Below are 16,123 nucleotides of genomic sequence, written 5' to 3' on the forward strand. Positions count from 1 at the left end.
AGGGTGCCCATGCTGACCCCTGTCCACTGCCGAAAGCACCTATAATGGGCACGTGAGCATCAGAACTGGACCATGGAGCAATGGAGGAAGGTGGCCTGGTCTGATGAATCACGAGTTCAAGGTGTTGACTTGGCCTCCAAATTCCCCAGATCTCAATCCAATCGAGCATCTGTGGGATGCGCTGGACAAACGAGTCCGATCCATGGAGGCCCCACCTCGCAACTTACAGGACTTAAAGGATCTGCTGCTAACGTCTTGGTACCAGATACCACAGCACACCTTCAGAGGTCTAGTGGAGTCCATGCCTCGACGGGTCAGGGCTGTTTTGGTGGCAGGCAATATTAGGCAGGTGGTCATAATGTTATGGCTGATCGGTATATATTACCAAGACATCATCAGCACATAACAATAGACTACAGTAGACTTTTTACACTACATATTTTCTATTACATTTACTTTAAAATAGTGTATGAAACTAATAAAACAAGTACATTTTGAAAATAAATGATACAGAAACGTTCTATTCTACATGTATATTTATGAACTGTTCTTGGCGTGTGCGTGTGCGTGTGCGTGTGCGGACGCAGGGGCCGGTAGGGGGCGCTGTTCTATTTAAACGCCCCTCCATGGCTGGGGAGCTCGTCGAGTGCAGGGATCGTCAGGCCGGGCAGGTCCTGTAACAGCGGCGGATATAGACACCCAATATTATTGAAGAAGAAAAAAAAAAAAAGGAAAAGAAAACGGGAACGCAATCCGCATCCATCCTTTTACATTCACGTATTTACACATAAAACAGCCGCACATCTGATCTGAAGCAGGTTTCATACGTGAAAGAGGTGAGTTTGCGGCCGAGCTGGAGAGACGATGCGGGCGCGGAGCCGCTGTAATGGAGCCGCCGCTCTCCGCTGTGTTAGCTGTGGCTTTGTTCTGAGGAGCAGCCATTTTTAATCGCCTTGTTCTTTTTTATTTCCCTTCCTCCGGGCTCCTTACTTTGGGAAAAACTGCTCTATTTCAGACACGATACGGCTGATTAGTTATCCTTCTCTGGTATGTAATGTTTCCGAGCCGTCTTTGTGTAACGTGTTGTGTTTTTAAACGTCGGGTTGAGGGCATTGCGGGTTTGTTGTCTAGCGAATTAGATCTTAACGCTGAAGAGCAGGAGCGCATACATCTCATTAGAGGGGATTTTAATCGTATGGTTTGCTTATATGGTTTTACTATGTACTAATAGTAATGCGGGTGATATGAAACGGTATGATCTGTTATTTTGTGGTTGTAAAATGTCTGCAGGGATGCATTTGATCTCTTTTGAATCGGTGGTAAGATTGGATCTAGTTCCCACTGTGGCGAGTTTGCAGGGCTGTGCGGCGGCGGTGCTGTGTTGGTGTCTCCCGTCCATTTCTCCACATCACCCCCGGGTTTGTTGATGTTTTCGGACCTGCAGCAGGCCTGGTTATTACGGTAATAATGATTGTGCAACCAAGAACATACCAACCCCGACCCCCATCACCACACACAACACATGAACACGCAGTCCCTGCTGTGTGTGTGTGTGTGTGTGTGTGTGTGTGTGGCCTCGGGACGGGTCCCCTGCCTCCTGGTTTGCGGCGCTCACTCGGGTCAGGCTGGATGTTTGCGCAATGGCCACAGGGATGTTGGCGAAGAAGTCACTCCGTGCTGTTATATCATCCTGGGAGAAGTTGGCATTTGATATCTTTTCTAATTGAACGAGTTCGCACAGGCTACAATTGGATGGGTCAATGCATGCAATGTTGAAAGTGAGCTGTGAGTATGTATTGCGTGTGTGTTTTGGCTTCCTGCTACTGCTACTGCGAGGCAGGAAACCATCTTTAAAAGGGTCTGCATTGTGTCCTCCTGCCTCCCCGCCGACGGTGCAGCTGCGATAATAAAATGGAAGAGAGTGTGATGCCGAGGCTTGAAAGATGGTCTTGCTTTTTGTCAGGATCAGTCGTATTTAGACGTTTCTGATCTCTTTCTCCGCTGCCGCAGACAGGCCAGGTGTGTGGAGTTGAGGTGTTGTAGTGCCTCCCTGTCGGGTTCAGCATCTTTTCCTCTGCTCCGCTGAGGTGAACTTCAGAAAGCCTCATCGGGCTGTGATGGGACGGTGGAGTTGAACTTGTGTTTGTGTGTGTGAAGAATAATAAAACACCGTGCATGCACATGAACCTTCCTTAACTTCCTTATAAACGCTCGGCTGATGGGGGTCGTTTTAGGAAGCTGCTTCTCACACAGACTGACCTGGTTTATGCGTTTTCTTTTGGCTATGGATATTAAATCGTGATATAACTCTTACTTTTTCACAAGTGAGAAGCCTTTATTGATATAATGTTGAGGACAATGCCAGTGTAAGTGCTTGCTTTTCTTCTGTGAATTCTACCATAAACACCAACTGAACGCCGAAATAGCCACCTGCTAATAAAGAGAGCTGAAAAGCTCATTTGAAAGTACTGTTAATCAAGGCAAGGATATCCATCTAGGAAGCCTATAACCTGCCTGAATGAAGTGGACAGGGTCACGGTTTTAGTGAAAATAACATAATGAATGTCGCCCATTTCAATGAGTGGTCCGATTTGCTATAAAACACAGCACTGTCTTGAAGCGGTTTTATGAAATGGGTAGGAAGAAAAGCTGCTGAAATGTTAGGAGGACTTTGTTACACTGTCTCTGAAGAAGCTTGATAATGATATCCAGGTGTTCTGCATACATATAAATCATTTCATAGATGGCAGATTTTGCTGTCCACTTGAATAAACTAAAGTTTCACTGTTACCAAAGCTTCATGGACATCGATGTCTTCAGCTGAACAATCTGGTAATCTTGCTAATCTAGATTGATTGTGCTGAACGACTTCCAATGATTGACGAGGTCCTGATGCAGCCAGTCCAGCTCTGCCTTGAGGACTGCATTATGCAAAGCTTTTGACCTGGAACAGCCTTGTGTTGGGTGGTATGGGTGTATGACACTGAATGGCTGTCTTTGAGCATTATTATGTATTAATTGGCAGGCATCCTTATCCAGGGTGCCATGATTTTCACAATACACATTTTCAAAACATGCAGTAAGTACTATTGATGGACAATACATTAAGCATACATCCTAGTACAAATGAGCTAACAAGTGCAAACCTAGAGTTCTGTCCCTGCTCTCCGGACCACAGTGGGTTCATTCAATCTAATCTTTTACCTAGCACTTTGAGTTGAGATGTCATAGTAAGTAAATTAAATTACACACGAAAGACCATGACATCATTAACACGCAAAATTTAAGAATGGCTTCAAGCATGTATTCTATTGAGTAATTCACAATGTACTACAAAAATTACACAAACCAGGTCAACTGGAAAAACAGATGGGATTCTCCACTTTACCAAGTTGTCTGGTTCTGTGTGTTTCAAATCATACGGAAAGCTGATATTAATACACATTTTCAATTGCTTGCAAATGAAAGCCTACACCTTAATGTACAGGAAAATAAATGCATAACCTCTCCTTCCAATTAATCATTTCAATCTATTGCTAGTAAACAATCTAAATCCAGTGTCTTGCAGATGTATTGTCAACCCCGGTTTATTTTTATTTACTGTAGAAATCTGTGCAATTTGTATTTTTTTTTTTTAAACCCATTTAAATTTGTTTGTAATTTTTATTTGGTGTCCAAAAGCCAGGTGTTATATATATCTTTGTATCATTTTCTTTTAGAATGCCATCTTTAACAATCCTAAAATGCATACAGATAGCGTATAAGACCTTATGTTTTCGATCTCATACAATCCTGAAACTATTCTATATGTTTTTTTCTGTAGTTAAGCCTCATCTGTGTTAGTTCAGGTGCTATTGTTAAACAATATATGAATTAAGTTACTTTGTACCCAATAGGATGTTGAACATTAAGCTCTTTCAAACTTCATGCAGCACACACCCAATTTTAACCTCTTGCCTGTCTATGAATGAAAGTTGGTGGATACAGGTTGGGTTGATTTGGCTTTACTCTTCTTCATTATCACAGATGACCTAGATGTGGTTGAGATACATCTACAGCCTATATTTTACAATCTTGTATGCTGGAAATCACTACCTGTTAATGTTCAATTGAAGATGTTCATATGATTTTGTTGTAGTAAGATCTTGTTGTATCAATACATACTGGGAGACCTCGTCTCATTTAATCTGCATTCTGTCATCTTATGTTGGCTTTCCCTTTACTTCCTATGTAGCTTGTTCTGTCATTTCAGTGTGTAGTGATTTGCCATTACATATTGTGTATTCACATTGTAATATGTGTATCCTTGAATTTCAGTAGCAGTTTTAAGTGCTGTTTGGCAAACATCTTGGAAAAACCTTTTCAAATGTTATATATGCGTTTACCCTCCCATGTGACTTGCCCATTTTCTGGCTGTGCTGAATACGAATTAAAGTGCTTTGTGCAGACTTAGCCTACGTGAATACATTTTCAAAAATTATGATCTGCCTTGATTTTCATGGTTAGTGTGTAGGTTTGGTTTGCTTGTCGGCTCCTAAATCTGTTCGCAGGCTAAACAGGCTAAACCTTAGCATGATAGAGATTGAAACCGCACACGCATTCCAGGAGACTTAATTTAAAAGGCAAAATGTACATTAAGAAATTCAGATATTTTAGCAGTGGCCGTTTTGTGTTCCAGATTAAAAAGGTTTTGTTATTTCTTGAAATGATCTGTGTTTTAAGTTGTGATAGTGAAGCATGAAATACATGGAATCTAGTTTGGGAAGGTTTTTCCGAGTCTGATTTTGTACAATGTTTAGAGATGGTGTGAAAATGGATTAAAGCTGGTAATTGTGCACTTCCTGCTGTTGCATTTGTGCCCGCTGAGTATGTAGGCATAGGTAATATATGATGCTGTCTGTCTATTCCCTTTTTTGCCAGCATTTAACTGTTATTTAACTCAAATGTGCAGCAGGGTCATGAATAAACAGATTATGCTCGTTTGTTGAAGTTAGTTCATGTCTTGAACTCAAAATCCAGCCCAAATCATGGGTTATGTAAGTGAGGCTTCCTGAGTATAATTGCCTCTGTTTTTTTCATTTATGCACTTTATTTGGGACAGTAGAGATTTCTGAAATGTATATATTTTTAAATTAGTTTGTCCAGTTAGTCCCACCGCTTTTTCATCATAATTTGGAATTGCCATTTAATCTCACCTCACTGCTTGATCCCTGTTCAATTAAAACCCTCCGCTGTTTCTCATGCTACAACCCCTAATTCCTACTAGCACATCTAGCATGGCTCTTATCAACACTGTGAAGCGTTTACACTGCGGACAGACCTGAACCATCAAGGGTCTGACCTGCGTGCATACCTCCTCATTACAGAACTTGCTAGGTGAAGTCATAAATGTTTTGGGGTTCTGAAGGAGGAGAAAACATTACAAGGCAACTGCAAGATGGTGGTTAGAGGTTAATCGGAGTACATTCATCACATTCTTGTTGCCAAAGGAGAATTGAAGCAACACCCTGAAAGTGAAATCTCGATTAATATAAACACTGTTAACCAAATGCAGTGGCAGAGAGCAAAAAATAAACACAGATTGAAAGGCAATGCAGGTCTGCACTAATACACACATTGTTTTTAAAATGTCAGTCGTTTACAACTATAAGGAGTTGAATCAAGTTTAAAATGTGTGTACACACAAACGTCCCTTGTTTATAGATTGTTCAAATATGCCTACTTGGTGTTTAAATTCGAAATAACCCATTTATTTAATTTGTAATTTAATTGTCCTCTGGTGTATGTATGTTGAAAGGTTTTCTGCTTTGATTTGGCTATAGTGATGTTCAAGTCAAGGGGGTGTTGCCTAGTGTTGCTCGCATTTTGCTTCAGCGTCATTTACACTGCAGTTAGGACTGCTCAAATCTGTCACTGATCCACCTCTACAACAAGTGGTTTAAGGTCCTCTTTAGTCTTTTACCTGAGTGTTTACACTGCCCTAAATTGGCATAAAACAGTTCTTATACTGGCCAGTGTAAATTCGTTATAGGAGGGAATGATCGAGGAAAATAAATCCTATAGTTTTGGTGTTTTATGCATTGAAACAAAATTGTTTGAAATCAATACACCCCTGTAGGAATATCCTAAAAACAGTTCTCCTATCATACCTTGTATGTGGGGTAATTGTCCTACAGATTTTTTATTTTTTGACCCAGTATTGATTCTGTTTAGAACCTGCTTGACTAATAGGATTTTCTTTAGGATTTGCCTGTACTTTGCACCATTCAACTTCCCAGTTCCTGCGAAGGAGAAGCATCCTGATAACAGCATGCTGCTGCCACCATCAGGCTTGACAGTTGGGCTGGTGTTGACTGGGTGATGTGCTGTGTTGCACCAGATGCTTTGGATTTAGACCAAAAGGTTAAATTTGACCACAAAACCTTGTGCCACATGTCTGCAGTTTCATTTGCATGCTTTGTTGCAAACCCCATCCATGATTTAAGATGTGTCTTTTCCAGTAATGGCTGCTTTCTTGCCACTCATCCACACAGGCCAGCTTTGTGTAGGGCTGGGATATTGTTGATGTATGAACATGGACACTTATTTCACACCAAGCACTTGGCAAATTTTTCAAAGTCACTGTTGGCTTAAATTTAGCATCCCTAACCAGTGTCTTGCTTGCCTGTCTGCTTTGAAGGGTTGGAGTGATCTGGGTGGTATGAAACACATTCCACTTCTTAATGATGGTCTTCATCGTATTCAGTGACTTTGGAATTTTCTTGTAACCTTTTCCTGTTTTGTGCTTCTATCACTTTTTCCGTACATGACCATAGCAACATGTAAATTAGGGCCCGACAGATATAAATCGGAGCACCGATATTATCAGCCAACGTTGGCCTTTTACAGAACTATCTGTATCGGCACATATTCCACCGATAAAGCAGATATATTTTCTCAAACAATTGGCTAAATATTTTTTTCAAATCATCATAAAATCATTTGTCAGACTTCAGACAATAAATAAATACATTTATTTGGTTTAACAGTCGCTATTATAATTATTTACTATTATTTTTTTAACCGATTTGGTGCTTTAGTTTCTGCTGGAAGCTTCCGACTCCACAGTGATTCTCATGCGCAGCAGCGCCGTGCTCACACTACTGAGCGCCGTGTGAAACAATCACACACCCACTGAGAAACACAGGGCTCATAAAACAATAAACATGTTTTGCTAAAACCCTCACTACCAATAGAAAGTATTTTTGAAAGCCGTGCTGCATTTTAGTGTCCATGGTTTTGATCAATTATTTTTGTCATGACTAAAGATTACTGTATACTGTATGAAACGTTAATTAAATCGCTATTGAAAATTCACAATATTAATTAAAATAAAGAAACCGTAAATGTTTGCTGAAGATGTTGACTTGGATATTGGCAAACAAAAACCAAATCACAAGCAAGCTCAGATCCCAGTAAAACATCTAAAGAACATTAGTGAGAAACGTGTGTCTCAGACAATGCTGGATAAAACTGAAACTACACATTATATTTATAAAACTTTCAAATCCTACATCTTGTTTTGGCTGTTATTCATATTGAAATACGTTTAACATACGTATTAAATAAGTATTTCGAGGGCATTTTTAAATATATTTTTTTTAAACAAGTGCAGCTGTGCTGTGCGTCCTGCACTATAACCTGCCCGTGTGTGATCGGCCGTGTTGAGCACTGAGGAGGAATTGTGAACCTGAGAGAACCTGATGTGTGTAAAATGCAAAGCTACACCAGCACTTAACACTATCATATAATTTGCTCTAATGTATAGAACATGCACATTTTTCTTTGTGTAAAATGCTCATATAGCTTGGTCTCTGTTCTAATGTATAGAACATGCATATTTGTATATACTTCCTTTATTCTCCCTTATTTGGACTTAATTTATTTAGTACACATTTTATACTGTATAGCAGTTATATACAGTCAGTTTTTCCTATAGTCTTTTAATTGTCATCTTCGATTTAACTTTCTGTTCTCCTCCTGAGTTTTTTTTTTTTTTTTTTAACTACTACACAGCTCATTGAAAACTATATACAAGTGAATAAACCTTTTAATTATAAGACAAAATAAACAAAAGCTTTATGTACCTATTATAAATATCTGAGGAATTATTTATGCAAAAAGGCAACTCAATAAGACATTGATCTGCATGAATACCAGTCTTGCTGTTCACTACCATAATACTGTTCCCTCTGGGAGTGAAGGAAAAATGTCCCAAAACATATCAGCATGAAAGACCCTTAATTTTGTATTGCACAGACACATCTACAGAGAAATCCAGTACACTTGGCTGCTTAGGCTACTGTGAATTTGACACTATATGTAGACACTTTTCTTCAGTTCATGCAGAATGTAAAATCCTGAGCTAGTGGTGTAATCTTTTGGAGAGTTCTGGTTTTAATTATTTGGGTTGCATTAATTGTTTGAGCTCTTCCTAGACAAGTACCTGATATTTAATTGCTCTCGGACGTCCGACAGTTTCTCAGATGTATTTGACGCTCGGCACAATTAATTTGGTTTTAAATTAAACTGTTCTTCCAGAGGGTCAAGCCAGGCAGTTTCCATGGGTTTACTCGAGGAAATGATTCCCGTGCCATAATCAAATTGCATCCTCCGTAGTCATTTTTAATAAAATGTGTGCAAATATTTACAAATCTTTTTTTTTTTTTTTTTCTTCCACAGTAAAACAACAAAAGACATAGAGAGAGGTGCAAAGAAAAATTTCCATACTCGATGACATTACATCGCAATGTCCGATCGTTTGGGGCAAATTACCAAGGCAAAGGATGGGAAAAGCAAGTACTCCTCTCTCAGCCTTTTTGATAAGTACAAGGGAAAGTCAATAGAAACTCAGAAAACTACAGGTAAGAGCCATTGTTTTATGTATGTTAACTGGTGTTTAGTTTGTTGTAACTGTTGTGTGTGAAGGTGCCCCCCGCCCCCAACCCTCTGTTTTTGTGTTAAAGGACCAAATGATGTACTAGTTGCCAAGTAACTTGATAGCGATATTCAAAAGGGGACTTCTTGCAGTCTTAGTAAATTTTTTGGGCCAGAGTATCAACTACTTCCTTCACTTGTTCTTTTGTCATGTTTTTTTGTCGCGTCAAAGAAAGAGTCTCTGACACGTGTTGGTCACACGCTACGGGCTCGGCTGTAACGCTTGCTTCACCTGTGCTTGCAGTTGTTCCTCGTCATGGCTTGCAGAGTCTTGGTAAAGTGGCCATTGCCCGGCGTATGCCTCCCCCTGCTCACTTGCCGAGCTTGAAATCTGAAAACAAAGGAAACGATCCAAACGTGATTATTGTGCCCAAAGACGGAACAGGATGGGCAAACAAGCAGGAGCAACCAGACCAAAAGAGGTAAGGAACGCTGCTCTTTCTCTTTTTAAAGAAGAGCCCCTTTTAATCCTGCATGCATGTTTAATGACAACAGCCTGGCTAGTTACTGAGCTGCAGATGTCCTTCCTGTGCGCAGTGTGCTTTGTGCTGGGGTAAATAGGAGAATATTGACCTTGATGCCAGCAGACCAATTCTGGAGTGGAATTGCAGTGATTGTGTGTGAAACCGTGGCACTGAGAGGCATGTGGGTGTAGTGCTCGGCATGCGATTGATCACCGAGTGCTGGTGTGTGGGCTAGTGTAGGAGTCTATAGGAGGCTGTGATTAGATCGCCTTATTTTAATTGAAGAATACCAAATACATCTGTTTTAAAGAAACTAATCGAAGAAAATTGTCCTGTTTTTTTTTTTTTTGTGTGTGTTTGTTTATTTTAATTAAATTGCAATGTTTGTGTCTGACGGGGAATTTGACTCCTTTCTCCCTCAGTTCTACTGCATCAATAATACAGCAGCAGGAGTCGCAGCCGCAGCCGGCTTTGCAGAAATCTGTCTCCAATCTTCAGAAACAGACACCAGCAGCCAGCCAGGAGGTGGGTATGAATGGAGGATGAATCACATTCGTGGTTCCTTCTGAGTTGTCTCCCTTTTTCACATCCTTTGTTCCCCACATAGCAGAGTAGTAACGCATTTGAACAGATGTTGGGCAGTCTGGAGGTGGATGGCCATTTGACCACATTACACTGACTATTCCCATTTCCCCTGCTTTCAGAACACAAATACAGGTGGACCAAAACAATGGGCCCAGCTGAATGGAAAGGCAGTAGAACAAGGTGGTGAGTAGATCAATGCTGCCCTACTGTTGCGGGGGGTCTTTGTTGTTGAAGTCAGACAGGGAGACATATAACTGTTTTTATAATGAAGTACAAATGTTTATTTGGAGGAGAGAAGAGGGGAAAAAATCTGCATTGCATCAACATTGTCCAGTGACACTTCCCCAATACACAGGAGAGATTCAGTTTTGACCCGGAAGTGAACATGTAGGTTTATCTGACCTTTTGAAGCAATCGGCTAAAGATCCTCTATTTTTGACGTATACCAAAATACCTAATCATGTAAATTGAAATAAAACGTGGGCAGTTTGTTTCTGGTGTTTAGGGTTACCGTATAATGGTGATCACGAAATAGTGACTTGTTGATGCTCATTAATGTCTTCGTTGGAAAAACTAGTTCAATTCAGTTATCAGTTCTGTACTTTGTGGCTGACATTCCCTCTTTATTCATGATGTCTGCAGCACACAGTTTATCTTTAGGGCTCTATGTCACAGAGTTCATCCCTCTTTTGTGTCCCCCCCCCCCCCCCCACCACCGTGTTGCAGGTTTAAAGGCCTCAAACCGACTGCAGCCCTTCTCTCACGAGGAATTTCCGACGCTGAAGGCAGCTGGAGAACAGGACAAGGCTGGCAAGGAAAGAAGCGTCTTCGATCTGTCGTATGGGCCCGGACCAAGCCTCCGCCCGCAGAGTACGTCTCCTCCTGCGCTTGTGCTGATTCATCCTGTGATTAATCCCTGCAGGCCTTTTCTCATGTCTTGTATAGTTTCCCCAGTACCATAACCAGTGCAAGAAGCGTGATTCCTCTTGCCCTGGAGAGCCAGAGCCCTGTAGGTTTAATGGGGAACGTTAAGTCCTGAAGGGATAGGTTACTGCTTTAGGGTACAGAGATCTTTTTTTGGTTAGGAGTTGTTTATTCCTGATCTAGGCCTTTTATAGCAGGGAGATTTCTGTTGCGGTTGAAAATGTCATTCAGCAAATTTAAAAACTTTATTTGATCTTTATTATTTTTAAGGTTGAAGGTTTTTGTTTTCTGTGATTAAATGGAATAAAGTGTCTAGCTTAAAACTCCAAATGCAAACTCTAATTTATATATAAATAAACTCCTCTATTCCACGATTTATAAATGATACTTAAAGAAGTAATGTATCTAAGAATCCAGCTGGGAATCAGTTCCTCAGGTATCCGTTGCTCGTCTGATGACAATCTCCTCAGCACAGTTAGATTCTTTAAATAACATCTCGTTTAGCTGAACATGTTTGCTGACGGAGCTGCTCCAGACTGTTGTCTTTGAGACCAGTACGTGTCGGCCCTGTGCTGGTCCGTGTGCTGACCGTGCTTCTGGTGTATGTTGTTCTTCAGATGTGACGAGCTGGAGGGAGGGTGGCGGGAGGAATCTGCACCCTGTGACCTCGGCGGCTGCTCTCTCTTCTGAGCCCGAAGGGAAGAGCAGCGGCCCAGGTGAGGTGGCGCCCCCCATCTCTTCCACCTCCTCTTCCTCCACTTCCTCTGCCGCCATTGCTGCTGCTGCCCCTCCTGCCACCGCTGCCATCGCCGCCACCACCACCATTGCCGCCACCATCACTGCCACAGCCCCACCAGCCCCCGAAACCAAGGAGCCTTCCCTCCGCCCCGCGCAGCCCATCCGCCGGGGGACGACGCCAGCCCCTCCCTACCTGGCACAGCAGCACCACCCGACCACGACCTACCATGACATGCTGCCTGCTTTCGTAAGTACCTCTGCATAATAATTTCCATTACATGGCCTTCCGCTGCTGTAGTGCTTATAGTATGTGAGTGCAGCAACCTCATGGGTCCTTGGGCTACTGAATGGTTTATCTTTTGTTTAGCTAATGTTTTTGTTTGGGTTGAATTTCTTAAGAACATGTTCTAAAGTAGTTTGTGTTTTGTTTCAGATGTGTCCCAAAGAGTCTCGCGATTCAACAGTTTCCTCTGAGCACGGCCCCCCTTCCGTTGCTGCTCCGGTCCGCTTCGAGGCTCGGCCCACCTTCAAACCACAGTTCCAGCCGTCCGAGCCTGTCAAGTAAGAGACTTCCTTAAACGTTATTCTATATAGAATTGAAATGCCAAAAAAACTCTTACCAACAAGCTGTGAGGTAATTGGGACTTCTTAAATGACTGATCGCTGTTGGAGTGTTGTGGTTTGTAATTATGACTGTAGGAGGATGTTGGCAGTTTTTTTTTTTATTGTTTCTCGTCTTCCTTCTCCCGCAGCGGTGAGCTCAGGAGAGAGAACCGATTTGCCCGTGGGCCTGGACGCTCATCAAGGCCAATCAGGCGCCCTGGGGATCGGGCCCCAAGACCCGCAATCATCAACCCCGAGGATTTGAAGGACCTGGATGAGCTGGACAATGACTGTGACGATGGCTGGGCAGGTGTGTGCTCCTTTCTGACACCCTCGAATGGGAGGCAAAACCCAATTTAATCAAAGGCCAGTCATGTCCTGAAAGTAGCTGATTCAAAGCTGGGTAGCTGGGAATCAGTCGCTATATTAAATGTATTGGTGCATATCTTTCCCTATAACTGCAGTACCCAGGGCCAGATTATTTATGCAAATTTAGTTTAAGGTTACTAAACAAATAAGGTTTTCTGCATTTGGTTTTGTTAAAAGTGAGGAAAGGTACAGTGAAATTGTTTAATTAGCGTTCTTAAAAGGGTTCAAATTAAAAATGACATCCTTTGCAGGTCTCCACGAGGAAGTAGATTACAGTGAGAAGTTGAAGTTCAGCGATGATGAAGACGAACATGCATCTGGAGAAAAGAAGAACAAATGGTTGGTCTTGGTTATGCAGCAGTGTGGTGTTGAAATGTTTTATTTTTGTGTTAAAAGATGTATTCTTGCTGATGTCTGATTTTTTTAGGGGGGGGGGGGGATTTACAAAACTCCTTTCCTCCAGACTTCCATGAAGCTATTTTGAGAAATGACAGGAAACACTCAATTATCTAGGAACTTTCAAATGGTTGCCTTGAATCCTGTCAGTCTCTCTGTAGTTCAATTCTTGGTTATATTCCAACCTTTGAGACAGTCTGTTCCTAAAAGGTAAACCAATAACCACTGTGCTTCGAGATAGATAAAGATGCATGTGATTTTTTGAGCCCTTTATAATGTAATGCATGATTTAGGTATTCATTTTTTAAAGTAATATTGAGAATCCTGTTTTCCTGGATGTTCAATCATTTTGCAGAACTATAGATTTACAAAAATAATCGCCAAATATAACTCCCAGAACTGTAAGGAATCAGTTTTAATGCTTATAGAAAACCCTTGTAATGCAGACACTGATTGCCAATGTATCTTGTCCTCTGCAAATGCATAATGCAAGGGTTAGTGACCCATCTATACAACTTTAATATCCTTCTTGAATAGCTTCTCATTTCTATAGTTCCCCAGTACGTGCTTGAAAAAGTCGCATCCCAAAGGCCGCGCCAGCGAGAGGATTAATTTCAGCTTTGCTGGTATGGAACACAAGATTGACCAAAAGCTGTTCATAATGTGTGCAACTGGAGTTAATAGAGTTCAGACCACTGGGGCAACAATAGATTCACATGTTGCCTGCCCTTAACTTAACAATGCCTGGTCTTCGTGATGAATCGACCTGCCTCTTTCCTGGTCTGTTCTTTCCTACTACATAGATGTGTTCTAATTTATAGTGTGTGGTGTCTTATTAAAGGGTTGAATGGGAGTACAGGCGAGATCGTCAGTCATCTCTCAGCTCAGGGGAGGGTGTGTACAGCAGAGACCTACCGGAGGAAGAAGCTGGGTGGATTGATCCGTTGGCAGCCAGGGGGCCCCACAGGTTCCAGGAGCCCCAACCACCGAGGAAGGCCAACGGCTGGGTCGGCCCTGCTGAGACTCAGGTAATTTTGCCCAAAATCCACAAGAAAGATTTGTCTTAATGCAACAGAAGAAATACAAATTGATACAATTTCCAGTGAATACATTTATAGTGAAATTCTATTCTAAAATTCTGTAAAGGATTTAATCTTAAACCCTTTTACAGTAAAGTTGGACTATTTATTACTTAACTTGTCTATACTCAGTGATTTCAGATGTATTAATCATGGAAACTTGATCCAACACTGTTGTGAATTAGTTAAAAGAGGCGGCTAAACACTAAACAATTTTTTACTCAGTTGACTGAGGCTGAGCTGATTGGTTGTGCACAGGTCCAACAGAAGGCCCCTCCCAGTGTGCGGCGGCGGGAGTCTGTCGAGGAGAAGGAGGAGAGACCGGTCCCTCGTGGCAAATTCGTGTCCCCGGAGATCTCTGAGGCAGTGGAGCGAGCACGGCGCCGGCGTGAGGAGGAAGAGAGGCGTGCTCGCGAGGAGCGGCTGGCAGCCTGTGCTGAGAAACTCAAGAAGCTGGACGAGAAGTTTGGCAAGACTGACAAAACGAAAACCGAGGGCTCTCTGAAGGACCTGGACTTCAAAGGTGTGCAGGAGCCTCCGTCGCCCAGCAAGGACTCCAAACTCAGCCAAGAGAACTGGCAGTACGGAACTAAAGGTACAGTTCTGTGCCACCTCTTATTGAAATACTTCTTTGCTGTGATCTTCAGGTAAAAGGTGTTTATTCACAGGAGACATGCTTTCACAAATTATTGAGCATTACACAAAGCTTCTAACCTTTCAGAATCAGTCTATTTGTAGGTCATGGGTAATATAGCTTTGTGATGAAGGCGGGCTTGAACAAAATGCAGCCATCTTATCTGAGTAGATCACTTCAGACTAAGACCAGTAGACTGTCTGAGTTGCTTGGTTTAAGACGACCCCGTGATTTATTCTCGTTTCCTTCTGGTTTTATAGAAACAATAGAAGTCCCTTCGGACCATTATTCCAGCCAGGATTACCCCGAAGATGAGGTGCCGGGATCAAATTATCGCAGTGAAGATGATGGCCCAGAACCCACTTCTCCCCTTCCCGATTATGGAAAGTATCAGAAGACGCTCCCTCCTCGCTTCCAAAAGCAGCAGCAACACCAGCAGGTGATGGTTAATAAGATCTGTAATTTCTTAATTCCTTCCATCTCCTCTGATGGAAGGGTAGTGGAATCAACCTGGATGTAGAAAAGGCAGTCTTTCAGAATAATTTTGGGACATGATTTAAATCGCACCCAGAATCCAATATTTCCTCTGATGCAGGCTTCCAAATACTTTAAATATAGTTTTCTTGAATTCCTCATTCACATTTTTACATAGTCTAGTGATGTGTTTAGAAAACCTTTAGTGCCGTCATGTACATTTCCTGGCCATTCAGTGTGTTTGTCCGTTTGTAAAGGTGCCTTTGATTTGATGTGTGCTTTTTTCGTTTCCAGGAGCAGGTGTATAAAATGCAGCACTGGCAGCAGGGACACCCTCCCCAGTCTGGGACAGCACACCCTCAGCGAAGTTACTACCCCCCGCATGTGCTGGGGTTCGACCCTCGCTGGATGATGATGCCTCCTTACATGGATCCCCGTATGGCACAGGGTCGCTCCCCCGTAGACTACTACCCACCCCCTGTCCACTCGACAGGTACCTTTACTGAGTACAATCAACCTCCCGTATTCCTCCTGCCCCTGCCACGGTCTTGCCCACTTCAACAGTGTCTTCTTAATGTTTAGGAATGATGAAGCCCATGATGCAGCAGGAACACCTTCACAGCCCAGGCTCGGCCTCAGACGAGAGCTGCCACCCTGCCATGCTGCAGGAGAGGAGAGCTCCCTCTACCGAGCCCTACCCGCCCTGGGGTCAGGATAGCTACCCCCCTGCCCCAGCCCGCAGCTTCACACCCCCTTACCAGAGACAGCACGAGAACAGGGAGATGAGCCGAGCTGACGAGAGGTCTGTAATTTAGTTTCCATGTTGTCAAATGTTGACGTGAAGTGGTTTTTGTATGAACATTTTCCCAAATTTTACAGGT

At 42.4% G+C, this 16,123-nt stretch overlaps 1 protein-coding gene across 17 annotated transcripts in view; it reads left to right on the forward strand.

The window, feature by feature from the left end:
• Positions 1-641: 641 nt before the first annotated feature.
• The window catches only part of prrc2b (proline-rich coiled-coil 2B), a 31,855-nt gene continuing 16,373 nt past the window's right edge, over positions 642-16,123 (forward strand). For 10 of the 17 annotated variants that reach the window (XR_010819966.1, XM_066712774.1, XM_066712777.1 and 7 more), the window contains exons 1-15: positions 643-836; positions 8,722-8,903; positions 9,221-9,398; positions 9,863-9,965; positions 10,145-10,208; positions 10,752-10,895; positions 11,567-11,934; positions 12,121-12,248; positions 12,440-12,600; positions 12,911-12,998; positions 13,897-14,083; positions 14,360-14,729; positions 15,029-15,207; positions 15,537-15,735; positions 15,825-16,044. Coding sequence is in view for 16 of the 17 variants with exons in the window: in XM_066712774.1 (XP_066568871.1) it covers positions 8,789-8,903; positions 9,221-9,398; positions 9,863-9,965; positions 10,145-10,208; positions 10,752-10,895; positions 11,567-11,934; positions 12,121-12,248; positions 12,440-12,600; positions 12,911-12,998; positions 13,897-14,083; positions 14,360-14,729; positions 15,029-15,207; positions 15,537-15,735; positions 15,825-16,044 (2,504 nt within the window). In the remaining variant the exon portion in view is untranslated. Of the gene's footprint in view, positions 837-911; positions 1,048-8,721; positions 8,904-9,220; positions 9,399-9,862; positions 9,966-10,144; positions 10,209-10,751; positions 10,896-11,566; positions 11,935-12,120; positions 12,249-12,439; positions 12,601-12,910; positions 12,999-13,896; positions 14,084-14,359; positions 14,730-15,028; positions 15,208-15,536; positions 15,736-15,824; positions 16,045-16,123 lie in introns of those variants that run through there. The other 7 variants (XM_066712784.1, XM_066712785.1, XM_066712786.1 and 4 more) reach the window with 3 other exon arrangements.

Source organism: Amia ocellicauda, chromosome 9 (assembly GCF_036373705.1).
Source record: "Amia ocellicauda isolate fAmiCal2 chromosome 9, fAmiCal2.hap1, whole genome shotgun sequence".
Taxonomy (NCBI): domain Eukaryota; kingdom Metazoa; phylum Chordata; class Actinopteri; order Amiiformes; family Amiidae; genus Amia; species Amia ocellicauda.